Source organism: Hyalella azteca, unplaced genomic scaffold (assembly GCF_000764305.2).
Source record: "Hyalella azteca isolate HAZT.00-mixed unplaced genomic scaffold, Hazt_2.0.2 contig5430, whole genome shotgun sequence".
Classification (NCBI taxonomy): Eukaryota; Metazoa; Arthropoda; class Malacostraca; order Amphipoda; family Hyalellidae; genus Hyalella; species Hyalella azteca.
The window spans coordinates 356,029-380,393 of NW_025935620.1; the positions used below are offsets into that span (position 1 = coordinate 356,029).

General features: G+C 37.6%; 1 protein-coding gene across 1 annotated transcript in view; it reads left to right on the top strand.

The window, feature by feature from the left end:
- Positions 1–24,365, top strand: part of LOC108669228 (macrophage mannose receptor 1) — a 42,680-nt gene that overhangs the window by 14,458 nt on the left and 3,857 nt on the right. Inside the window, exons 15-44 of the mRNA XM_018156532.2 lie at positions 38–190; positions 822–899; positions 1,233–1,274; positions 1,669–1,827; positions 2,111–2,265; positions 3,386–3,479; positions 4,174–4,332; positions 4,943–5,185; positions 5,247–5,318; positions 5,601–5,789; positions 6,478–6,588; positions 7,181–7,326; positions 8,244–8,371; positions 8,885–9,039; positions 9,950–10,045; positions 10,292–10,404; positions 11,879–11,988; positions 13,082–13,149; positions 14,048–14,215; positions 14,508–14,740; positions 15,449–15,578; positions 16,045–16,215; positions 17,045–17,161; positions 18,293–18,429; positions 19,113–19,206; positions 19,993–20,240; positions 20,790–20,970; positions 21,600–21,729; positions 22,424–22,545; positions 23,801–23,965. Coding sequence (XP_018012021.1) covers positions 38–190; positions 822–899; positions 1,233–1,274; positions 1,669–1,827; positions 2,111–2,265; positions 3,386–3,479; positions 4,174–4,332; positions 4,943–5,185; positions 5,247–5,318; positions 5,601–5,789; positions 6,478–6,588; positions 7,181–7,326; positions 8,244–8,371; positions 8,885–9,039; positions 9,950–10,045; positions 10,292–10,404; positions 11,879–11,988; positions 13,082–13,149; positions 14,048–14,215; positions 14,508–14,740; positions 15,449–15,578; positions 16,045–16,215; positions 17,045–17,161; positions 18,293–18,429; positions 19,113–19,206; positions 19,993–20,240; positions 20,790–20,970; positions 21,600–21,729; positions 22,424–22,545; positions 23,801–23,965 — 4,167 coding nt within the window. The remainder of the gene's footprint in view (positions 1–37; positions 191–821; positions 900–1,232; positions 1,275–1,668; positions 1,828–2,110; positions 2,266–3,385; positions 3,480–4,173; positions 4,333–4,942; positions 5,186–5,246; positions 5,319–5,600; positions 5,790–6,477; positions 6,589–7,180; positions 7,327–8,243; positions 8,372–8,884; positions 9,040–9,949; positions 10,046–10,291; positions 10,405–11,878; positions 11,989–13,081; positions 13,150–14,047; positions 14,216–14,507; positions 14,741–15,448; positions 15,579–16,044; positions 16,216–17,044; positions 17,162–18,292; positions 18,430–19,112; positions 19,207–19,992; positions 20,241–20,789; positions 20,971–21,599; positions 21,730–22,423; positions 22,546–23,800; positions 23,966–24,365) is intronic.

Consider the following 24,365-nt stretch of genomic DNA (forward strand, 5'->3'; position numbering starts at 1 on the left):
ATCTATTGACTTTACTGATGATTTGTTCGCCACGCAGGAGTGATAGCACGAGCCCAGGTGCAGGATCACTCGATCTTCGTAGGACTCTCTAACGATGTGGACGGTCTCTACTGGAGAGATGGAGACCCCGTGGGTATACTGAACTACGCTGACGGCGAACCTAACGGATATTACTACGAGTACTGTACTGGTAATGTGACGATTTATCATAAAATTAATTTTTATTCTGGAGATTCCTTGTCTATAGGCGTATTACTATAAAATTGATTTTTATTTCAGAGATTTCTTAGCTATAAATCCTGGTTTATACATACATATACTATCTGGCTATTCTGTGAGATGCAAATAGCATTCGAGCTGAGCAATGTATTCAAAACACAAGATTTAGTTCAGAGATTTATACATACTAATAACTAATCATTGAGATATACTTTTATTCGTTGAGCGATTTATTCGAAACGTAAGCTGTATTTCAGAGATTTCTTATATATTAAGCATGGATTTTACGAACTATCTGTCTAGCATTTGAGATCCAAATAGCATTTCGAGAGTTTCTGCTCATGTTAATATTTGATTATTTAAAATAGTGAAATGTTATTATTTTCAGATTTCTTTCCAATTTCATCTGATAGATCAAATTTTTATACTACTTCAGAATTTTTGGTGTTGTGTTTAATCTCATTAGGAGTATTCGTGCATATTTAAAACCAACGGTTTTTTAATTCGTTCCATTTTTTTAGAAATTTCCTCGCATAATTAAAACTTTAATGACCTGAATTAACTTATTAATGCCCAAAAATAACACAAATATTTGTCAACAGAAATATACAACGATGGCTTCTATAAATGGAACGACGGTTACTGTGAGAACAGACTTGCCTTTGTTTGTGAGAAGAAAGGTAGGTTAAATTGAGTTGCGTAGGTAAAACTTTTCATTAGATATATCACTTTTTTGCATTATCATACTTAATTGCTGAAACAGATATGTTGAGCATCAGACGTGACGTCGAACAGTAACATTATATGTTTTATGTTCAAGAAAAGTCCTTTTTTTTCATTTAAAAAAATTATGTTCAGAGGGCATATATTTAGGCAAAAAATTTGATTAAAAAAATTTTTAATACTGAAACTTACATCCTAATTGCATATTAATGAAGTCACCGATGTCAACTAGCGATTTTCATTTGCATATTTTATACAAATGCACCTCACTATTTTCTTCATTTCTGCAGGCCTCGCTTACAGAGCTCCGACAATTCCTGCCACAACCTCAGGTGAGATTCCTTTGAAATGATGAACTTTCACATAAGTCATTGCGGAACCAAAAGAATATTTTAAAACACTATCTGCCACACCTGTGATAAACGCACACATAGGCTTTCAATATACTATTTTCAAATTATACTTCTCACTAACATGGTATCGCAAATGTAAGTATGTTTGTACAGCGAACATTGATAATGAGTATATTTGTTGCTGAACAGAATGCCCCACCGGCTGGAAGAAGTTTAATTATAACTGCAACGGTATTTCCTACTCCAAACACTACTACATTTCCTTTTATCCAACGGAACAGAATGCCCCAGTGGCTGGAAGAAGTTTACTGATAACCGCTATCTTATTTCCTACTCCAGACACTACTACATTTCCTTTTATCCAACTGAACAGAATGCCCCACTGGCTGGAAGAAGTTTAATGATGACTGCTACTACATTTCGTCTGGGACGGAGCTCACGAATTGGGATGCAGCACGCAAAATGTGCACCTACATGTACGGCAGCAAACTTACGTCCATCTACAGCCAGGAAGAAAACCAGTTCATCTATGGTGGGTGCATTGTGTTCAATAGTAACGAGTACGACGTGCACGTTGCAGGATAACAGTGTTTATATTTAGTCGAACCGTATTTATCGTGAAATTTACAATACCGTCTGTGGTTAAAGAATTTAGTCGAACCGTACTTATCTTTTACAGTATAAACTTATAGATTTAGTAGAGCCGTATTTATTGTGAAATGGATAATGAAGTCTGTGGTCTAAATTGAACTCCAAAGTGCACATTTAATTATATTGTCATTTATATAGTGTAATAAGTAATTTTTACCCCAAAGATTCGTTCGCAAACGAATTGACGAGCGTGTGGATAGGACTTCGGGCAGACGACACCGGCAACCTGACGACGTGGCTGGATGGTGGCAGCGTCCAGTACAGCAACTGGTATCCTGGTGAACCCAACGACTGGGCCGGCCACGAGAAATGCGGAGAAGTGGGTTTCTGTCACAATTTATAATATAAGTTATTTTTATTCAAAAAATTTTGTCAGGAATTAAAATTTGATGTCCATATGACTGAGAAAAATTATAAGACATTCGATTAAATCAACTACGAAGCTATGTAAATGCATTGTACATTCAAAAATATTAGCCAGGTTGACGACGATGAACCGATAATTGCCTATATTCAGTAGCGTGTGCGTTTCAAGAGGTAGAATGACTTACAAACTGCCGACTATGTCTTGACTTAGTGAAAAGTTGTAGGCATAGAAAATAAAATATTATAAGACCAGGTTTTACACGAAATTTTTGCCGGACCACCTAATACTTCGAGCTCATTGAACAAGAGCCACATCGAGAACTGTCAGAAAACCGCATACATATATTCAGCATATTCCAACTGCAATATTAAAGGTTAATAAGAAATTAATGATAATATCAAAACTAAACAAGTTTTTTTGTAATCTTAGTTTCTGCTTTCTAAATTATTTACCAACTTCTGGCTAAAACGTATAAATAAAGTGACTTTATATAAAGAAAAATCGAAATCAATTCGAAATAGTAAATTAAAATCTACATGCATTGCAACATGTTTGACTTGACATGCATCCGGGCAGCATAATATGCTCTGACTGCCTGCATGTGGCTCGCTGGTCCAAGTTTGTCAACATCTGACGTATTAACCAGTGTGGATATATTTTTTCACTTCCTCATTTCTAGTTCTCAAAAGGAACATAAATATACCTATTGATGATGTAAAATTGGAGTGAACTACAATTTTACTGTTCTTAGAGTTCGATGTTTAAATATTGAGCAACATTGAGGTGCCTTATTGAGATATACCCTACAAATCTACGATGTTGGCCATTAGATGTTTTGAGGTACATCGTTACTAATATATTGGTTACGATGTACATGTTGCCATCAGATGCACATGTTGCCATCTGGCGTACATGTTGCCATCACATGTACATGTTGTCATCAGATGTACATGTTGTCATCAGATGATTGTCATCAGATGTACATGTTGCCATCAGATGTACATGTTGCCATCAGATGTACATGTTGCCATCAGATGTACATGTTGCCATCAGATGTACATGTTGCCATCAGATGTACATATTGTCGAGCAACGGTGACGGGGCAGGCCAATGGAACGACAAGCCCTGCGAGTCTACCGAGCGCTACGCCTGCAAGACTCTTATTAGTGAGTGATGTTAATGAGTCATCTGCGTAAATGAGTGAGTTAATGTGCAGATTGAATGAAGGATAAACAGCACGATTAATGAGATGTACAGCAGAGGATTAGGATTAACGAGGGATGTACAGTGCAAAGTATGAAGAAATTATTTGGGTAGAGCGTATTGTTTAGCATATTCATCCTTGTTGTTTATATATTTGTAAAATATTATGGCACATTTTCAGAAGTTGCATTGCAATTGATAATAATACACATTTAGTAACAATTATTTCAGATGGCGTATTCGTGTAACAATCAACACTTTAAAAGTTATTTTAATATGTACTTATTCTTAAGAAAGTAATAACTAGCAGTAAATCGTGCAATGCATTCATTTCACTTTGCTCGGGTTCTTATGCTAGACACTGGCGTAATTATCATATTTAGATTACACATTTCCCCAGTTATCGAAATTGTAATTTCTGCATTAATTAAGTTTTTTCTTGGAAAAAGTTGAAATATTTTCTGTTGCCTTCGACACTGGCGTAATTATTATATTTAGATTACGTATTTCCCCACTTATCGAAATTGTAATTTCTAAATGAATTCATTTTTTTGAAAATTTTAAATATTTTCTATTGCCTCAGAAACGTGAAATTGTAATTTCTGCATTAATCAAGTTTTTGCTTGGAAAAAGTTTAAATACTTTCTGTTGTCTCAGAAACGTGTCCCGAAGGCTGGAGTTACAAGGAAGGCAAATGTTATTACGCCAGCACCAGTTGGGAGACCTGGCATAACGCTATCGCCAAGTGCAAGGAAATCGAAGGCGAAGCCACGCTCGTCAGTTGGCACTCACAAGACGAAGTCGACTATGTTCAAAGTGAGCTTTAAGTTATATGTGAAAAATTTATTACAATTTAAAAATTTCGTGAAGACAAGCGCGGCATATGCGTTAAAATTGGCATGGAGTGCGTGTACTGTTGAAAAAATTTTTAGTTATTAGTGTAAAATTTCTTACAATTTAACAAATTCATGAACACAAACGTGGCATTATGGCGCTTAAATCGGCATGGAGTGCGTGAATGTTCACAGTTGAAAAAATTGAATTCAAGTAGTGATGAGAAACACTGTTTAGCAAGTAATATGCATGTGTTCAAGATATTATTCGTTATTAATTTACCCCAAAGGTTTTGATGGTGATCGTGTTGATTGCCTGACCTATAAGATCAATAATAAAGAGAAAGTTCTCTAATTGAAAGAAATATCAAGTTTGTGGCTCTTGTGTGGGCGCTAGTATAGTGAAGACCAACGTTTCTCAATAACTGAGACGGTAACATGAAAAAAAAATTCCATATCCACCGGACCAGCATCTTTCCACAACAACTCTTAATATCTTTTTCCTATATGCTGTCTCCAAGCTTCTGAGAACAAGAATAAGTAATAACATAAATGTCATAAATAATAACAAGTAATAACCATATATTTACCAGGTTTACTAGACGATGAGGTAGGTAACACCTGGGTAGGGTTGACGCGTGATGCAAGTGGCGGCGACTGGTACTGGAGCGACGGTAGCGCTACAGACTTCATCAACTGGAGGCCCGGTCAGCCGGACCACAACGACACGGAACTCTGCGCCCTAACCTCGTCTGTCCCCGACAGCGCCGGCTACGGGATGCTCGACAACTATCCTTGCAACGAGTCCTATTATTATGCCTGCGAGTTTTTCCCCAGTGAGAATCTAGCTCTAGATTTGTTTTTTTTTATATGGGAAATCGATTTGTGTGATTATAGATAGTATCTTTTGCTTTATCGACAACTATCCTTGCAACGAGTCCTATTATTATGCCTGCGAGTTTTTCCCCAGTGAGAATCTAGCTCTAGATTTGATTTTTTGGGGAAATCGATTTGTGTGATCATAGATAGTAAGTATCTTTTGCTTTATGTTATTTAGCTTTGTATCAGTTTATATGAAAGCAAAATCCCAAGACTGGAATTTAGGTTTAACATCGCGATCAATCATTTTGTTTATAAAAGAATGTACGTCACCCAATAAATTTTGAATAACTTTATTAAATTCTCTGAACTTATGTTTATTTAAAAAAATCTGAACTTTATGTTTATTCTGTCGGTTTTATTTTTTTAAAGCGCACAGAGTTACTTGCGACGAAGGCTGGTCGCGCTATCACGGTCATTGCTACGGCAGCAGCGACGTGCTTTTCCCCGGCGTTCACTTCACGTTTCAGGACGCTAGGAAGCAGTGCCAGGCGCTCGACGGAGACCTTGCGTCCATCTGGTCAATACAAGAAAATGATTTCGTCTACAGTTTGATTCCTGGTAGGTTTTGACTGTGTGTTCCATTTGCCCTGAAAAAAAGATTGAAAAATAGGTGTTCTCGATTATAGCATTCAGGTATATTTACCTAAATTCCAGAATTTATTTAGAATTTATGTAAGTGCATGTCAAGCCTAGGGCTAATTTATATTTTCTTACTAATATATGTTCATGGTTGAGGAAACAGTGCCTAGTCGTACCAAACGTTCTATCAATTGAGTTTTCATATATAAATTTTTTAGCTCACGTGAACCTCGCGTTATGTAATCATAGATCACACTGATTTTAGAACGGAATGTCTGGACATACTCGTATGAATACATTACTTTTTCAGTTACCTGTGCTGGTAGCATGTCAATAATTTTGCGCCTTCTTAAGTAATTTTGAGTGATGAATTTCCAAACACTTTTCTTGTTCAGCAACTTCTCTTAGATTAACGCTTAGGAGACAATCAGTTGTTGATAGTCAAAACATTATCTTTGTAAAATGCGAACTAAATATAAACGTTAATGAACTATTTGTCTCTGTAATATTTATCCCGTATATTTTGTTACCCAAACAGAGAACACAGAAGACTTCTTCTTGATCTCTGTAAAATTTACCCCGAATATTTTATTACCCAACAGAGAACACAGAAGACCACTTCTTGATCTCTGTAATATTTACCCCGTATATTTTGTTACCCCAACAGAGAACACAGAAGACCACTTCTTGATCGGGCTGCAGGGCCTGGGCACGGATGGTCCTCTCACCTGGAGTGATGGCACCGACACGATCTACTCTAACCTGGCCATGATAAGCAGTTAGTGTAAAATATATTAATATATTATACTGCACAGTGACATCAAACAACGTTATTTACTTTTCTTTACAGACAACAAACGACTTTATTCACTTTTCTTCATCAGTCTCTAGATTATTGAATATTTTTTTCATTTGACACATTATTTATTAATCCTCTAAGCTGTGTTGTCTGAAGGCTGTCCAGAAAATTGGCATGAGGAATAGGTTTTGTTTTAAAAATTAAATTATTTATTTGTTTAATGTTCTGAAGAATCATTTCAGGCATCGATCATGTTTTCTTTTAAATGACTCTTTGAAATTAGTGCTTGATGCATTCTTCATGGAATGCATCTATATCTCCATGGAATGCGGACTTATAAAGTTATTTATAAGTCCGCTGTTCAAATTACTTCCAATTTAGCCGTAGGATTTTTATCGTATGTATGATTTATCTTGCTATTTTATACAATCACTGTATTTACTCTCATTTCTATGTGTGATTTTCACACATTCGTATGTGCGATTTTACCTTTCTGTTTTATTCAATTATTCACTTTCATTTCATATATGCGACGGTACATTGATCATTATTCATACATTCATGCCTGCAGAGGAAGACCCGCTGGACTGCTACTCCTTAACCTCCCAGTCTGGCCCCAAGTGGGTGGGCACTTCTTGCGCTGGGGCCAACTACTTCATCTGCAAGAAAGCTGAGACCATCACTTCTCTGACCCCTCCATCTTCTGGGTGTAAAAATGTGAGATATGCATTGTTATCTGGGCTGAGTGATGAATTGAATTGCAATGTTTTGCAATTCAATTGCAAAACATTGTTATCTGGGCCGAGTTGTCGGCAAAACATTGTTATCTGGGCCGAGTTGTTGGCAAAACATTGTTATCTGGGCCGAGTTGTTGGCAAAACATTGTTATCTGGGCCGAGTTGTTGGCAAAACATTGTCATCAGGGCCGAGTTGTTGGCAAAACATTGTTATCAGGGCCAAGTTGTTGGCAAAACAGCGTTATCTGGGCCGAGTTGTTGGCAAAACATTGTTATCAGGGCCAAGTTGTTGGCAAAACAGCGTTGGCAGGGCCGAGATGTTGGCAAAACATTGTTATCTGGGCCGAGTTGTTGGCGAAACAATGTTATCTCGGCTGAGTTGTTGGCAAAACATTGTTATCAGGGCTAAGTTGTTGGCAAAACGTTGTTATCTGGGCCGAGTTGTTGGCGAAACAATGTTATTTCGGCTGAGTTGTTGGCAAAACATTGTTATTAGAAGAAACGACAACCTACTAAGAAACTGTCCACTCCACACAACTTTTCATATGCTGATTCCGATAGAATGTTCCATTTACAAGTCATTTTCACTCGTGAATGTAATTTACTAATAGCTCACAAGAGGAAAATTATTATTTTTTAATGAGGATTTCTAAACCTTTATATACCTTAAATGCTTCTATGATTGACAGACTACTGGCAATTCAATTGCACTCGTGATGCTCGGAAGAACAGAAACAAAAATGTAGAAAAGTTCGCTCAAGTAAATCCGAGAGTTGGCGTTTAATCGTTAACGCTATTATATGTGTTTCTTTTACGGATCAATTGTTTGTTTCACTTAAATTGCACATTAAATATGCTATGCCATTTTGATTTTGAAATTGAATCGAACATGTGCAGGTTGACGATCATTACCAAGACCGCGGCACCTCCTGCTACACGGAAGTGGCCACAGCCAGGACCTACAAGGACGCCAAGGCAGACTGCGAAACATCCTACGGAGCTCATTTGGTGTCCATACACGACGCGTGAGAGACAGTTACTATTCACTTCTTTCGTGGGCCTTTAATAATATTTAATACCTAGTAGAGGAATTTTCGGGCTGACTGAAATTTCGGACTGACTGAAGTTCGGGCTGACATGAAATGAAATTCGAGATTACTATTTCGGGCTGAAATTCAGATCGGGCTCACTGAAATTTGATTGTATTGTACTGTAAATCCCATTCATGTGCTGTACATTAAGAAGTTGTTTATTCATGCGTGTTTGACGCTTGGTATCGGAAATGTAAGAGGGATATACGAGCGCCGATCATCAATAACTTTTGTGTCAGTACATTACCTGGACCTCACTTTTTAGTGGTAAAATCATGCGACATCGAAACAGAGGCTGAATTCAAAATACCTAAGATTAGTTCAATAGAAAATGAGTTAAAATGCTACTTTTTTATTCCAAAGAATATCTTCTTGGGAGTTAAATTCTTCAATAATTAACATATTAGATTTGATTGAAAAATTTATCCCCTTAAATAATCTCCAAAGGGTGGAGAACGCGTTTGTCTCTGCCATTTATGGACACCTTGGAGACAAAATCTGGATTGGGCTTCAGGAGAAAATAAATAGCGACGGCACCGTTAAATTCCAGTGGGATGATGGCACTGAATTTGCGTACGACAACTGGGGAGAGTATGAGCCTTGTGAGTAAACTTCCTGTCGGACGTACGATATGTTTTCAATTAAATCATTTTTTAATTTGTTTATTTTTTTCTGTATTGAGGACTCACTGCCACTTCGAATAATTTGATCTAGTAAAAATTCGTAAGTAATGGTATGATTAGTTTACGCATATAATTTATAAAATAAGAACTTTATGAGGAAATTTTGACCAGATTTATGATACACGAGTAGTGAATCTACACATCGTGCACGCGTAATTTATGCTCGAGTATGTATGCTGGATGAAAAATTCTCATCAAGTCTACGGATTCTTTAACCATACATATAACTAACATCTATAATAATTTTAGATGATAAGATCTAACAGATGTGAAAGTAATTTTTAAAATATTTTAAACATGCCATATCTCTCATCATTAGTCATCCATTCTCGAACGACTCATCTTTAGTGTTGTTGAATTGTGATCTTTATCTATTTAATGCACTTCTACAATTGTGGTTCACCACAAAGGATTGTAGAAATACAAATCGTAAAGGAAACATTTACCCATACTATGAAAAATGGTGAAAGCTGCAAGTAATAATGAAGAAAATGAGAATTAAATTCCCGCACTGAGAAATAAGCGTTACTATGTCCAAGAAATGATGCATTTCTTGCCATTGTATGGCTCTTACTGGGCAATTTTGGCCCAAAATAAAAAAAAGTGTGTGAAAATTTGGAAAATATGACCCATTCATTCATCTAAATGGAGTTACAACAAGACATTTGAGCTTTAACCCATTGAAGCAACAAAATAATCATTTTTTTGCTGATTTATTCATTGCAGTGATCAATTATGAACACGCGAGCCAATCGAACATCTGACACAGACAAGCAAAACTGACGTACAATCGAAAACTGTGTAAAAAAAATTTTAATGTAACTCACAGACGCGGATTATGGGGAATGTAGCTACGCATCGGGGAGTGGGGCGACCCTGGGGCTGTGGTACATCGACGACTGCGTGAGGTCACATCCATATGTCTGTGAGTGTACAGTGTGAAAACACGCAACATTATTCATTTCCAACTCGAATACAATTTAAGTTCGTGGCTGAATTTTAAAAACACAGGAACCTTACTAAACACTAACAGAAATCTGTGTATTTTGAAATCAAATGCTCAAATAAAAAAAGCACATTTAGCATCATAAATTTTGCAAAAATTTATTGAATATAAAATTTAGATCACCATGAAGTAAATAGATAAAGTAATATATCTTTTTGACCTAAGGTGAATACGAACGCACGGGCTTCACTACAGTTAAGCCTCCCGTGACGACTCCAGCACCAGCGTACTGCGCTCCTGGCTTTACAATCTATTTATCCACCCAGTCCTGCTACAAGGTCTGTTGAATTGTAGTCTGGTGTGCACGTTATTGCATTACTCCACAACCCAGTCCTGCTACAAGGTCTGTTGAATTGCGCCCCTGGCTTTACAATCTACTCATCCACCCAGTCCTGCTACAAGGTCTGTTGAATTGCGCCCCTGGCTTTACAATCTACTCATCCACCCAGTCCTGCTACAAGGTCTGTTGAATTGTAGTCTGGTGTGCACGTATTACTCCACAACCCAGTCCTGCTACAAGGTCTGGTGTAGTCTGATCTGCACGTCATTGTACTGCTCTTCCACCCAGTCCTGCTACAAGGTCTGGTGTAGTCTGATCTGCATGTCATTGTACTGCTCTTCCACCCAGTCCTGCTACAAGGTCTGTTGAATTGTAGTCTGGTGTGCACGTTATTGTATTACTCCACAAATTGTCCATTTTATTACCATGTTGATATGTGTTCTTTCTTTTCTAAGAGTAACCATTTTAGTAAATTTAACAACCAAAATTCCTTAGTTGGCGATGCTTAAAGTTTTTTCAATCTTTTCATGTCTTTATTGGTTGTTATGGCAATTTCGTCTTATTTTATGATCTCACGAATCATTCTACTCCCCATAACATTAAATTAGCAAACTGATTTGATTGAGACAAACAAGTTCCTGTGGAATTTAACTTTCTTTGACAGTACATGCTAAGGGCATTCTATTTTCATTTCTGCTAATTGCCTTTTTAATGTGCCTTATTAAAGAAGAAAATTCTGATCGTTCAAAGTCAAATGCTTGAAAAGTCATCGTTTTGCATAGATAGAATAATTATTCTAGAATATTGAATAAATATATAAAATTACGATATTTATGTGCTGATTGAATAATAAATTATGGAACTGGCTGTTCTACAAAGAAATTCAAAGTTACATTAACTTTTTTTGCAATCGCTGTACATAGTTAAACCGCTATTTTTCTCGTCCATAATTTGACTCAATTTTTATAAATTTCTTCGTTATAGCGACATTAATAAAATATTTTACAAAGGTGTTCGCCGGAGACCTGAAGCCTGAAGGCATTACATTATCTATCATTTCTGCAATATCTATTCATTGTTACTCCACTATTTTTCTCGTCGATAATATGACTCAATTCTCATCAATTTCTTTATTATTGCGACATTAATAAAATATTTTACAAAGGCGTTCGCCGGAGACCTGAAGCCTGAAGGCATTACATTATCTATCATTTCTGCAATATCTATTCATTGTTACTCCACTATTTTTCTCGTCGATAATTTGACTCAATTCTCGTCAATTTCTTCGTTATTGTGGCATTAATAAGATATTTTCCTACGGTATTCGCCGCAATAATATGACTCAATTCTCGTTAATTTCTTCATTATAGCGACATTAATAAAACATTTTCCTAAGGTATTCGCCGCAATAATATGACTCAATTCTCGTAAATTTCTTCATTATAGCGACATTAATAAAATATTTTACAAAGGTGTTTGCCGGGGACCTGAAGCCTGAAGGGTTGGCAGAGCAGAGCTGTCAGCAGTACGGGGCTCATCTCGTTAGCTTCCACAGCGAACAAGAGGAAACTTTCGTCAGGAAGTGAGTGAAGAACTTAAACTTAACACTTGCCTCGGTTTAGCATAGCATAGTGATGTCGGCGCTGAAGTGTAGGCCTGATGTGGCCTGTCGCCGATTCTTTTCCTTTTCGTGCCTTGTTCACAGATCTAAACTCGTGTCATTTGACCGGATCTTTTCATGACTGGCGATAGTTTGAAGTAGCTACTCGACTTCCACCGGGTTCGATAAGGAGCTAGGCATTTCAAATCTGAACATATATTTTTCCATAGCTTTATCTAGTCTGTTCTTGAACGCGTTCATACTTGGAGCGCCATGTGTTGGTTTCATGGTTTAATATGAATGTGAAATAATTTTTTAGAGAATCTTTTTTAAAAATGTGCATTGGTGTATATATTAATTTTATTTTAAAGAATACTGGAAGTTTGAGAAATAAATAATTACTTTCTATTGATTAAGAAATGAAATGAGGTATTTTTAAGATTTATTTGATTGAACTATATAGATTTGCAGCTATTTTTCTAAAATAAATTTTGCAAGTCATCGCATCGCGTAATACATCTCGTGAAACACTATACAGTGCTTACTCTTACATATCCGCCACTAAAAACTTCTTAAAAATAATTTCAATACACGTTCTATGAAATACCGGGCATTAACTTTTATTGCTAAACGTTGTTACCGCCAACCCTACAACACTTGGCCCAGAAATAATTCATCAGGACGTTTGAATAATTAAACATCCGTAGTGATTTTTAGATAATATCTAGACTTTTTCTACTGCCATTTTTAGAGCATTTTTTCATTTCTGGAACAAATGCACTATTGTGCTCGCCATGCCCGTCTGTCTGTCTGTCTGTCTGTCCGTCTGTCCGTCTGTGACCTCAAGTTTTCGTCGACAAGAAAATGCGCTCTCTGTCACCCACTGCACTGAGTACTGAGTTATATTTTTTATACGTTATCTCCCTTGTTTTGTGTACGCCGAAAATTTGTGGATGAAAATATTGAAAGGCAGACTACAAAGAGAATTAATGATGAAAGTTCCTATAGCAAAATAATGGAGGAAAAGACAGATGGTTCATAAAAATCATTTAATATATCTTATTCTTATGTGCAGACTCCCTGACTTCTCCGCCATGAACACTTCCTCCTTCTGGTCAGGTCTTCGAGTCACTTCTGAACAAGGTGAGTCATTTTGATTCACTTCTGAACAATGTGAGTCACTTCGAGTCATTTCTGAACACTTCTCAAGATTAGTCACTTCGAAACACTTCTGAATAATTTGAGTCAATAATTCCATAAGATGATGCAGTGCTTATAAAAACTTCAGGACGCCATGCAAAGAACACGTATAAGAAATGTTTGGATCGCGCATGAAACTTTTCGAAAATCAACTAAAGTTTACGGACTTTACCATGAACATAGCAGGAAGTTTGCGCGTTATGGAGGGACTTTAAATGTTTACTACCGACTAACGAATATATATAACCAACTTTTTTGATCTCGATACAAGTTATTGTATTTTGGTGTTTTGATATTGTTTCGACAAGAATATTGTGAAAAGCCGCAACGAGTTTAATGGCAGTAATTAATGTAATAATAATTTATTCCACGAAAATACGAGTTCTAGTATTCATTATGATGTATTGTTGAATCACGCTGTCTTCCATTTTTTATCGTTTTATCAAACGTATATGTGCAAAATTACACTGCAGTTAAGTAGATATTGTAAGTAAATAGTTTACTTTTTCGATAGCCATTGTGGTACTTTCATGTACAATTTTTTTAAGTTTTCTTTCTCAAGTACGCCATATTGCAACTGTATATCGATTACGCCATCGAAGGTGCAATTTATAGACTAATCACTAAGTAAGCTGTTTTAGTTGAAATTACTTGATAAAATTTATTTACTTTTGAAAGTTCATTAATAATTGTAAAGAAAATGTATTTTTTCAATTCATCGAATCGGTTCCGCTTAAAAAAAATTGCGTGAAACTTCTGCGTCACCACCCTTACTTCCTATTAACCACCAAATTCTTATGTCTCGTAAGCAATTTATTCAAATTTATATTTTTTTATTTAGGCTACCAGTGGCTGGATGGTTCGGCCACCGACTACCTGAACTGGGCCAACAACCAGCCAGACTCGCATCTTGAGAGGGAGGAGTGTGTCAACGTTAACATTGACAACTCCAAGTGGTCCGATACTTACTGTGATGGTTACCTACCCTACGTCTGCAAGGCGCCGCAGGGTGGGATGTTTACTTTGTCCGTGTGCCTTATCATGAATTACATTTCTTCTAATATTTAAGTTGAATAATACCCCATGTGATGGTTAAATATTTGAGCCATTTTTTGGTTGCATATTAATAACTACTTTAATTAGTTGAAATATTATAATACCTGGTTTTTTGTCGAGTTTGCGCTAGGGGTAAGAATCTTATAATGTTCTCTTTTATGCTAGTATTTTTATCACACAATGCAAACACTATAAAATTGCCAGACTTTTTTTAAGTTTTACTTTTCAATTCAATTTTTTTCCAGGCATGACGATAATGACGACCCCTGCCCCCATCACAAGTGCCCCCGATGTGCCCTGCCCCGACTTCCCCGACGACCCTGTATGGGTCGCGAACGGCGCGCACTGCTACGGTATTTACTCGAAGACTGAAGCGCAGACGCTGGCCTGGGTCGAGGCGCGCAAGGAGTGTCAGAGGAAGAAGGCGGAACTTGTCTCTATTTTGGACGTGCAGGAGAACAGCTTTGTGGTGTCCAAAGTGAGATAAGAGTGATTATGTTGTCATTTTGAGGTATATTATATTTTATGTTGTCATGTTGAGGTATATTATATATTTTTATGTTGTCATGTTGAGGTATATTCTACTTTTATGTTGTCATGTTTCTGGTGTAGAGGTGCAGGAGAATAGTTTCGGGGTGTCTAAAGTGAGATCTAAGTGATTATGTTGCCATGTTGAGGTATATTTTATCTTTATATTGTAATGTTTCTGGTATAGAGGTGCAGGAGAATAGCTTTGTGGTGTCTAAAGTGAGATCAGAGAGAATATGCAGTCATGTTCACGTATATTATCTTTTTAAATTGTTATATTTTTGTTCTTGAGGTGAAGTAAAAAAGTTTTGTCGTGACCAAACTAAAAATAAAAATCGTGCTACTATCAAGGACATTCCGGAAATGCTTCTCAGAACATTTAATAAATAATGAATGTTAAGGCTTACAATTTTTCAAGTAATCTCACACGTAACCCAAATGTTACAAAGAACAAATTTATGATTGTATTTGATTCTTTGTTTACTTAACTATGTTAAAAAATTTTATCTTTCAGTGTTCTTAATTCTTTATTTCAAATTTTTGTATACTTTAATTCTTTATTTTAATTTTTTTATACTTTAATTCTTTATTTTAATTTTTTGTATACTTCTATTTCCTGTGTTATAATATTTATAATTATTCATGGAAATAACGTCAGGTTTACAAACACTCGGACACGAGCATGTGGACCGGCGGGCACGCCGACTATGGAGGAGGCTTCTACTGGGCGGACGGCCAGCCTTTCGACTTCCAGAACTGGGCTGTGGGCGAACCTAACAATTATTATTGTGAGTAATTTTAAGATTATAGATTATATCGATCAGTATCAGTATCGGTTGGATTATATTGATCAGTAATAATCAACCTTCCCTGATTACATTAACTTGCCCTTTATTCTCAGTGATATGGGTAGAAATTAAGTTATTTTTATTTCCAACCAGAAATTGTCAACAGTCCAGTAATTATTTACTATTCTATTTTTGAAATTCTGTTATGTTTAGTTTTATATTAAGTTTTCAATATTACCAAAATGAATTCATTCAAGTGACGTAATTTTCACGCTCTGTATCAAAGTAATAATGTATCCCAAATATCAATTGGTTATTATGCCATTCCACTACTCCTTTTTACATCATTCAGAATATGTTTTTACGACCATAACTAATTACTTAAATATATTATATGTCAAATATATACTTAATATATGTACAAATATACTTAAATATATTATTAAGTACCTTACCTGACGATCAGCTCAGGAATCATGCGTATCGCTGTACCCCCACAACTTCGGGTACTGGAACGACGACAACTGCGGCAACGCGCACGGCTTCATTTGCAAGAAGCCTATCGGGGCCACGGCCCCCCCGTACACTACCGCCGCCCCTCCTGCGGGCCACTGCCACCAAGGCTGGGTCCATGTCGGTCAGTTGGATTGATTTAGCCTCTTAGGTATAAAATTTTTTCCATACTTTTATTAAAGTTAACTATAATTATGAGGTGGTTTAACAAAATAATTTTTTTATTTAAATATTTTCTATGCGGATTTCATGCAGGTGAATTAAGTGCCATTTATAATTTATCAATTTATAATGAAATTACAGATACAACTAGCAAATTTTCAAGTTTTTTAAATCCAGATAAATGTGAGAAACATAATAACATGAAATGCTGATTGATTATTTTTTTGTAAATAAATGTCATACGATCATGCCAGATGCAGGCACGATATCGCGATTCTTATATACAAACAAAACCAGTTTGATATTGACGAATAAATTATTGATACTTGTTTTGGTCATGATGATCAAACTCTGGTTATTGATGATCTCAGTTGTCGCTATCATCAGTTGTCACTATTATCAGTTGTCACTATCTTCAGTTGTCACCATCTTCAGTTGTCACTATCTTCAGTTGTCACTATCATCAGATGTCACTATCATCAGTTGTCACTATCATCAGTTGTCACTATCATCAGTTTTCACTATCATCAGTTGTCACTATCATCAGTTGTCACTATCATCAGTTGTCACTATCAACAGTTGTCACTATCAACAGTTGTCACTATCATCAGTTGTCACTATCATCAGTTGTCACTATCATCAGTTGTCACTATCATCAGTTGTCACTATCATCAGTTGTCACTATCGTCAGTTGTCACTATCATCAGTTATCACTATCATCAGTTGTCACTATCGTCAGTTGTCACTATCATCAGTTGTCACTATCGTCAGTTATCACTATCATCCAACAGCTGGCAAATGCATCAAGCTTGTGAACGAGACGGTCAAGTTTGATGACGCCCAGAAAGCCTGCCGGGAAAGCGGCGTGAACAGCAACCTTGTTAGCATCCACGGCTCCCAAATGCAAGGTTCGTGGCTTGAAAGTTTATACCTCTTTATTATAATGATTTAATTCATTAATTATTTATTATCAAAGTGAATGTGATAATTTTCTGGAATTTCCGACCATGAGTTTGTGCACTAGTTACTTATTAAAATGTAAACAAGTGAGTATATGGTAGTTTATGCGTGCAGTTTTTTCGCAAGTATTTGTATTGTTTGAACATGAAATAGACGTTATTATTAAATTCAGTTTCCAAATACCCTTCAACTACTTTAAAAATTTGCAGGACCTTCCTGGAAGTCAATAACAGCTAAATTCATGATTTTATAGATCACCATTCACTTATCATAAATAAATCCCACAACAATTTACCACCAACTATGCTCTAACACATCGGTACAAATTTTACATATTCTCATATTTTCGTAAAATTTGAACTATGTCTATACTGCTTCCATAAAAGGCGCCTACTATTCCTAATGCCGTTCCTATTTATATGACCCATATGATTCGCATTTAAAGGATAATTTTAACGTCGTTTAGTTACGTTCAGCTGTGGACCCATTGGATTCGCATTAAAAGGCAAATATGAACGTCGTTTTGTTACGTTCAGCTGTGGACCCATTGGATTCGCATTAAAAGGCAAATATGAACGTCGTTTTGTTACGTTCAGCTGTAAACCCATTCGATTCGCATTAAAAGGCAAATTTTAACGTCGTTTTGTTGGGTTCAGCTGTGGACCCATTGGATTCGCATTATAAAAGGCAAATTTAAAACGTCGTTTTGTTAGGTACAGCTTTGGACACATTGGATTCTCATTAAAAGGCAAATTTTAACGTCGTTTTGTTGGGTTCAGCTGTGGACCCATTGGATTCGCATTAAAAGGCAAATTTAAACGTCGTTTTGTTAGGTACAGCTTGGGACACATTGGATTCTCATTAAAAGGCAAATTTTAACGTAGTTTTGTTGGGTTCAGCTGTGGACCCATTGGATTCGCAGTAAAGGGCAAATTTAAACGTCGTTTTGTTACGTTCAGCTGTGGACCCATTGGATTCGCATTAACAGGCAAATTTAAACGTCGTTTTGTTGGGTTCAGTGGTGGACCCATTGGATTCGCATTAAAAGGCAAATTTAAACGTCGTTTTGTTGCGTTCAGCTGTGATCACGCTGCTCATGACGACTACTGATGAACCTGCCTGGATTGGTCTGCGGTCTCAGTCAAACTACAAGTGGACAGACGAGACGCCGGTGAACTACGCAAATTGGGGGCCTCTCGAACCCAGCGGTGGAATCGTGAGAATTCGACTATTTTTTTAATACTTTTATTGGAAATTGACTTTTATGATGGTGATTTACGCTAGTTCTATAATGAAAGTTAGCGAAACAATGAAAGTTCTGCAATGAATGTCTGCAATCAGCATTTTCCGTACCAAATTCGACCGTGGCCATTGCTACTTTCCTTTACTGTTAATGATGCTGATACTATCTTAAAATATCACAAATACAGCCATTTATAAATGGAGTTGATACCCGCTTTCTCTTCAACATGCTGGCACCAGCAGTTTAAAGACATCGTTGATGTAATTGTTTAAATACGGGCTGCAAGCTGTAAGTTGATAATTCTTGCATTCTGTAAATTGACGATATTTCTTTTTCATAAATTGCATATTTTTTAAGATGAAAAAAGCAATACCGATGACAGTATTACAATAAAAATATAATGATAGAAATTTTTTATTATTTAAAAATTTTTTAAACTGAATCGCTGTTTAACAATACACATACTTTAAAAGGAATTACAGTACTTTCGAACTAATTTCGATTCAAACAACGTTTGAATATCTGGAAGCTGTTGGAGCTATAATATTGATTGATTAATTGATTTGTTATGTTAATAAACAGTCTTTTTCCCCCTGGTACGAATTTGAGTGTTTTATACCAAGAGCGCGTCATTAACTCAGAGCTTCTGTCACCAGAGCGACCCCTGCGTGGAAACAATGCCTGATTCCGGCTTTTGGACAGCGATCGATTGTGCCCAGAACAGATCCTACATCTGCGCTCAGAACCCAGGTGAGTGAGCTCTTACATCTGCGCCATAACCCCGGTAGGTAGTTGTTATATCTGTGCCCAGAACCCCAAAATAGGTAGCTATTACATTTGCGCCCAGAACCCCGGTGGGTAGCTAATACATCTGCACCATGAACCCCGTTGGATAGCTATTACATCTGCACCCAGTATAGGTAGCTATTACATCTGTGCTCAGAACCCAGGTGGGTGAGCTGTTACATCTGCGCCCAGCCTGTAGGTAGTTGTTACATCTGCGCCTAGAACCCCAGTAGGGTAGTTATTACATCTGCGCTCAGAACCCTGTAGAGGTGCTATTACATCTGCGCCCAGAACCCTATAGAGTTGCTATTACATCTGCGCCCAGAACCCTGTTGGTAGCTATTGCATGTTCTCCCGTAATCTTTTTGCACGATCCTGCATCCGTGGCACAAATAAATATCGGGAAATTCGTTATCTGCGTCCAAAATTCTGTGGGGAAGGTTTTGTATCTGCGCCCAGAGCTGAAATAGAAACAATCGTCCATAACAAAGAAGAGACAGCAAATTTAGTTCTGAATAAATAGATCTAGAGGAATAAACCAGCATAAGTAAATTTTATATTTTCAAATAATTGACAAGCAATTGTTGCATCTTAAATACAATTCTTTCTCAAAATCAAAATTAGTACAATCCGGAGACTACTACTCACATTTTCATACGTTTAATTCGATATGAAAAATTAATATCTCCTTCTAGAATTCATATAATCATATTCCACTTCAATGACTTTTCTGTTTCATCCTTACCTAAGATCCTGAACTGAGCACGGACTCCCCTCCCCCGAAATGCGCGAGTCCGTATGAGAACTTCATCAGTTTCGAGGACTCTTGCTACAAGTTGGTGCTTGATCCCAAGACCTGGCAAGAGGCCGAGGACTACTGTATATCTCAGGGCGCCCACCTTACATCAGTTGAACGCATCACGGAAAACTCGCTTATTTTTGCGATGGCCGCTGGGTACGGCGAAGAGAACTTGTGGATGGGACTCAACTCAAATAAGGTTTGTTTGGGGGAATTTTTGTCGGTCTGCTTAAATCGTGATTTTACCAAGTAATTAAAAGCAAAGAAAATGCTAAGCAAACTCATTATTACTTCATTGAAACCGTGTGCCTCACGCTTCAATGGTAATTTAGTGATTTTCTGTGCTTTTCCGTGCTTTAAACCTCATTTTCCGTGCTTAAATTCTTTGATGTGGAAGTTTTGGAGGCCAATAACGTTGTTCTTGCTACTGCTATCTAACTCCACTTTTTAATAATTTATGATAAAATATACCCTTAAATTGAATTTATTGGATTTGTGCTTTGGATTACTTATTGAGTTTTGCTGGCGATTGTAAGGAGGTAGTATACATTTCATCTTACCTAATTGTCTAGAAAAATCAGAAATTAGATAAATAGAATTCACAATGAAGAACTCGAACAAAGCATCAAAAAATATACATAATAGATCTTCTTATTCCGTATATCAACAACACCAACGTCAATAAAGTTAAATTTTGAACGCAAAGTAACAAAAATTATAATGGATCACAAACTCTGGTGCACGGCAGAAGGCGGACCAGTACCTGTGGGTGGACGGGTTCCCGGTTCTCTACACGAACTGGGGGCCACGTGAACCTAACGTGAGCAACACGGACAACCGCTGCGTCATGATCAGCTCCACGGCAGACGGAACCTGGTACAGCCGCCCCTGTGACCAGCTACAGCCCTTCGTGTGCAAGCATAGTGAAGGTGAGGAGCGTGAAGTGAAGGTGAAGAGCGTGAGGTGAAGGTGAGGAGCGTGAGGTGAAGGTGAAGAGCGTGAGGTGAAGGTGAGGAGCGTTTACAGCCGCCCCTGTGACCAGCTACAACCCTTCGTGTGCAAGCATAATGAAGGTGAGGAGCATGAAGTGAAGGTGAGGAGCGTGAGGTGAAGGTGAGGAGCGTAAGGTGAAGGTGAGGAGCGTGAGGTGAAGGTGAGGAGCGTGAAGTGAAGGTGAGGAGCGTGAGGTGAAGGTGAAGAGCGTGAGGTGAAGGTGAGGAGCGTTTACAGCCGCCCGTGTGACCAGCTACAGCCCTTCGCGTGCAAGCATAGTGAAGGTGAGGAGCGTGAAGTGAAGGTGAAGAGCGTGAGGTGAAGGTGATTAGCGTGGGGTGAAGGTGAGGAGCGTGAGGTGAAGGTGAGGAGCGTGAGGTGAAGGTGAGGAGCGTGAGGTGAAGGTGAAGAGCGTGAGGTGAAGGTGAAGAGCGTGAGGTGATAGAGAAGCGCACTATCAATTCCTGACTGCAGGGGCCTAATTCCAACCACCGTGTTTGTTTCAGGCTTAGTTCAAATCCCCGTGTTTTACTCAGGATTTATTCCAACCAAATGTTTTTTTCAGGCTTCATCCCAACCCCCGACCCTCCAAGTGACGGCAATTGTCCAAACCCCCATTGGTTAGACTTTGGAGGGGGTTATTGCTACCTCGTCGTCACCGATGTCACCAAGACCTGGAATGAAGCTAATTTAGGGTGAGAAGTAACCTCGAGTAAGAAATATCTTAGGGTAAGAAGTAACCTAGGGCAAGAAGCTGCTTAGGGTAAGAATTTTATTAGGGTAAGAATTTTATTAGGGTAAGAATTTTATTAGGGTAAGATGTAACCTAGTGTACCTAGGAAGTAACCTAGGATTAGAAGTAACCGAAGGGCTAGGAAGTAACCGATGGTATGAAGTAACCTAGGGTAGGAAGTAACCTAGGAAGGAAGGAACCTATGGCAGGAAGTAACCTAGGGTAAGAAGTAACCTAGGGTAGGAAGTAACCTAGGGTAAGAAGTAACCTAGGGTAGGAAGTAACCTAGGGTAGGAAGTAACCGAGGGTAGGAAGTAACCTAGGGTAAGAAGTAACCTAGGGTAAGAAGTAACCTAGGGTAGGAAGTAACTTAGGAAGGAAGTAACCTAGGGTAGGAAGTAACCTTATGTGGAAAGTAGCCTAGGGTAGAAAGTAACCTAGGGTAGGAAATAACCTAGTGTAAGAGATTCAGGCTTGGCTGTCGTATTCCAAATAATCGTTGCTGATCATAGTGAAATTATCAATTCTGGCGTGATCCGAATTTCTTACAACCTAATTTGTTATTCCACTTGTTCTCCAAATTGACGGTAATGTTATATTTTTGAAAACATTTCCTTGACTACTTTGAGTTTATAATGACGAGACTATGATGACAGGTGCATAGAGGAAGGTGGCAACTTGGTGTCGATCCACTCGCAGACAGAGTCAGACCTCATAAGCAAGGCGACGGCGACCTACCAACACAACCTCTGGTGCGGCCTCATACAGCGTGACACCAGTGAGCATATTGTAGTATATAGAGATGTACTGTACTCCATCTGTACTGTACTCCATGTGTACTGCACTCCATCTGTACTGCACTCCATCTGTACTGTACTGTATTGTACTCCATATGTACTGTACTGTATTGTACTCCATCTGTATTGTGCTCCATCTGTACTGTACTCCATCTATATTCTATACCGTACTATATTGTACTTAATATGTGCAGTACTCCATCTGTACTGTACTATAGTGCATTGTACTATATTTTAATTAATACGTACTGTACTCCATTGCACTCCTGGACACCAGTGGCCACTGAACGCCGGACGGTCCACCAGGAGAATTGCAAACAAATATTCACGATCAAATTTTGGTTGAATTAAACACATGTTGCATTTGATTGAATACATATATAATTGATCACCGAATCACGATAACATGTTCCTAGTGTTCCATTCATTCGTCACACAGCTGCCCAAACAAGAATATTCAGATGAATAACGTTATGTTTTTGATAATTGTCTTAAAGAGAGGTCAGTGTTTAAATTAAGCTCTTAATCTGTAGGTAAGTTACTTATTTGCTCTACTAATATGAGTAACCGCTTATCAAAAAATGGCCAAAAGAAAGTTTTATTGTGCCATTAATGTGCAACAATAATCACTTTAAATCTAAATCCTCATTAAATTACCAAAGGTTTATGAAAATTGACAGGCTACGAGTGGAGCGAGGGTATCACCAAAAACTGGCCAACAAGAAGTTTTATTGTGCCATTAATGAGCAACAATAATCACTTTAAACCTAAATCCTCATTGAATAGAATAGAATAGAATAGAAGTGCTGCGTTGAAGAAATAGGCCCATTTGGCCTGTTGCCGATTCTTGAACTTTTCGTGACTTGATTCACAAGGGATCCGGCCTTTGGAACCCGATCTTTCCATAACTGACGATTGATTGAGATAGCTGCTGGACTTATTGCATTGTCCGTAATTTGCTAGGCATTTTAAGACTGAACATATGCTCCTGCATAGCTTCGTCTGGACTTATTGCCTGGTCCGTAATTTGCTAGGCATTTTAAGACTGAACATATGCTCCTGCATAGCTTCGTCTAGTCTGTTTTTGAAGGCGTTCATACTCGGAGCGTCAACGATGCTATCAGGGAGGCTGTTCCGCATGTCGGTGACTCTTAGCGAGAAGAAATGTTGTCGGTACTAAATACAAGAAAGTTGAAATGTTGTCGGTACATTACAAAGGTATATGAATGTTGACAGGCTATGCGTGGAGTGATGGTAGTGCACTAGACTACCTACACTGGGACGAGGGTGAGCCCAACAGTCAGGACGAGATCTGCGTCGAGATGTACTACTACAACGAACGCGTGTGGAACGATAAAGACTGTAACAACCAGCGCGGATACGTCTGCAAGGCACCCAAAAGTGAGTACTTATTTACAAAAGTACCTCAAATACTTATTTACTTGTACCAATAAGTAAATACATATATTCATCATTCTCAGAATTTTTTGTCACATTTTTTTCATTTCTCGCTCTTTTTTTGAGTCTAATAATTTTTTGGGGGGGAATTTCTTGAAATTTAACTAGTTTACCTCTTATCCTAAATTAATATTCGTATGTTCATTTAGTACTTAAAGTTATAGTGTAACAGGGTTTAGAAGAATGGAATTTTTAGTATCGAAATCATGCCTTAGATTAAAAATAATAAAAGTTGATATCGTGCTGCAATTAGTACCCACTGAAATCTCTTATTAATGCGTTTTCCTTTCATAATTTTCATTATTCAACACCGAGTATCATCACCTAACTCGATGAACCAATT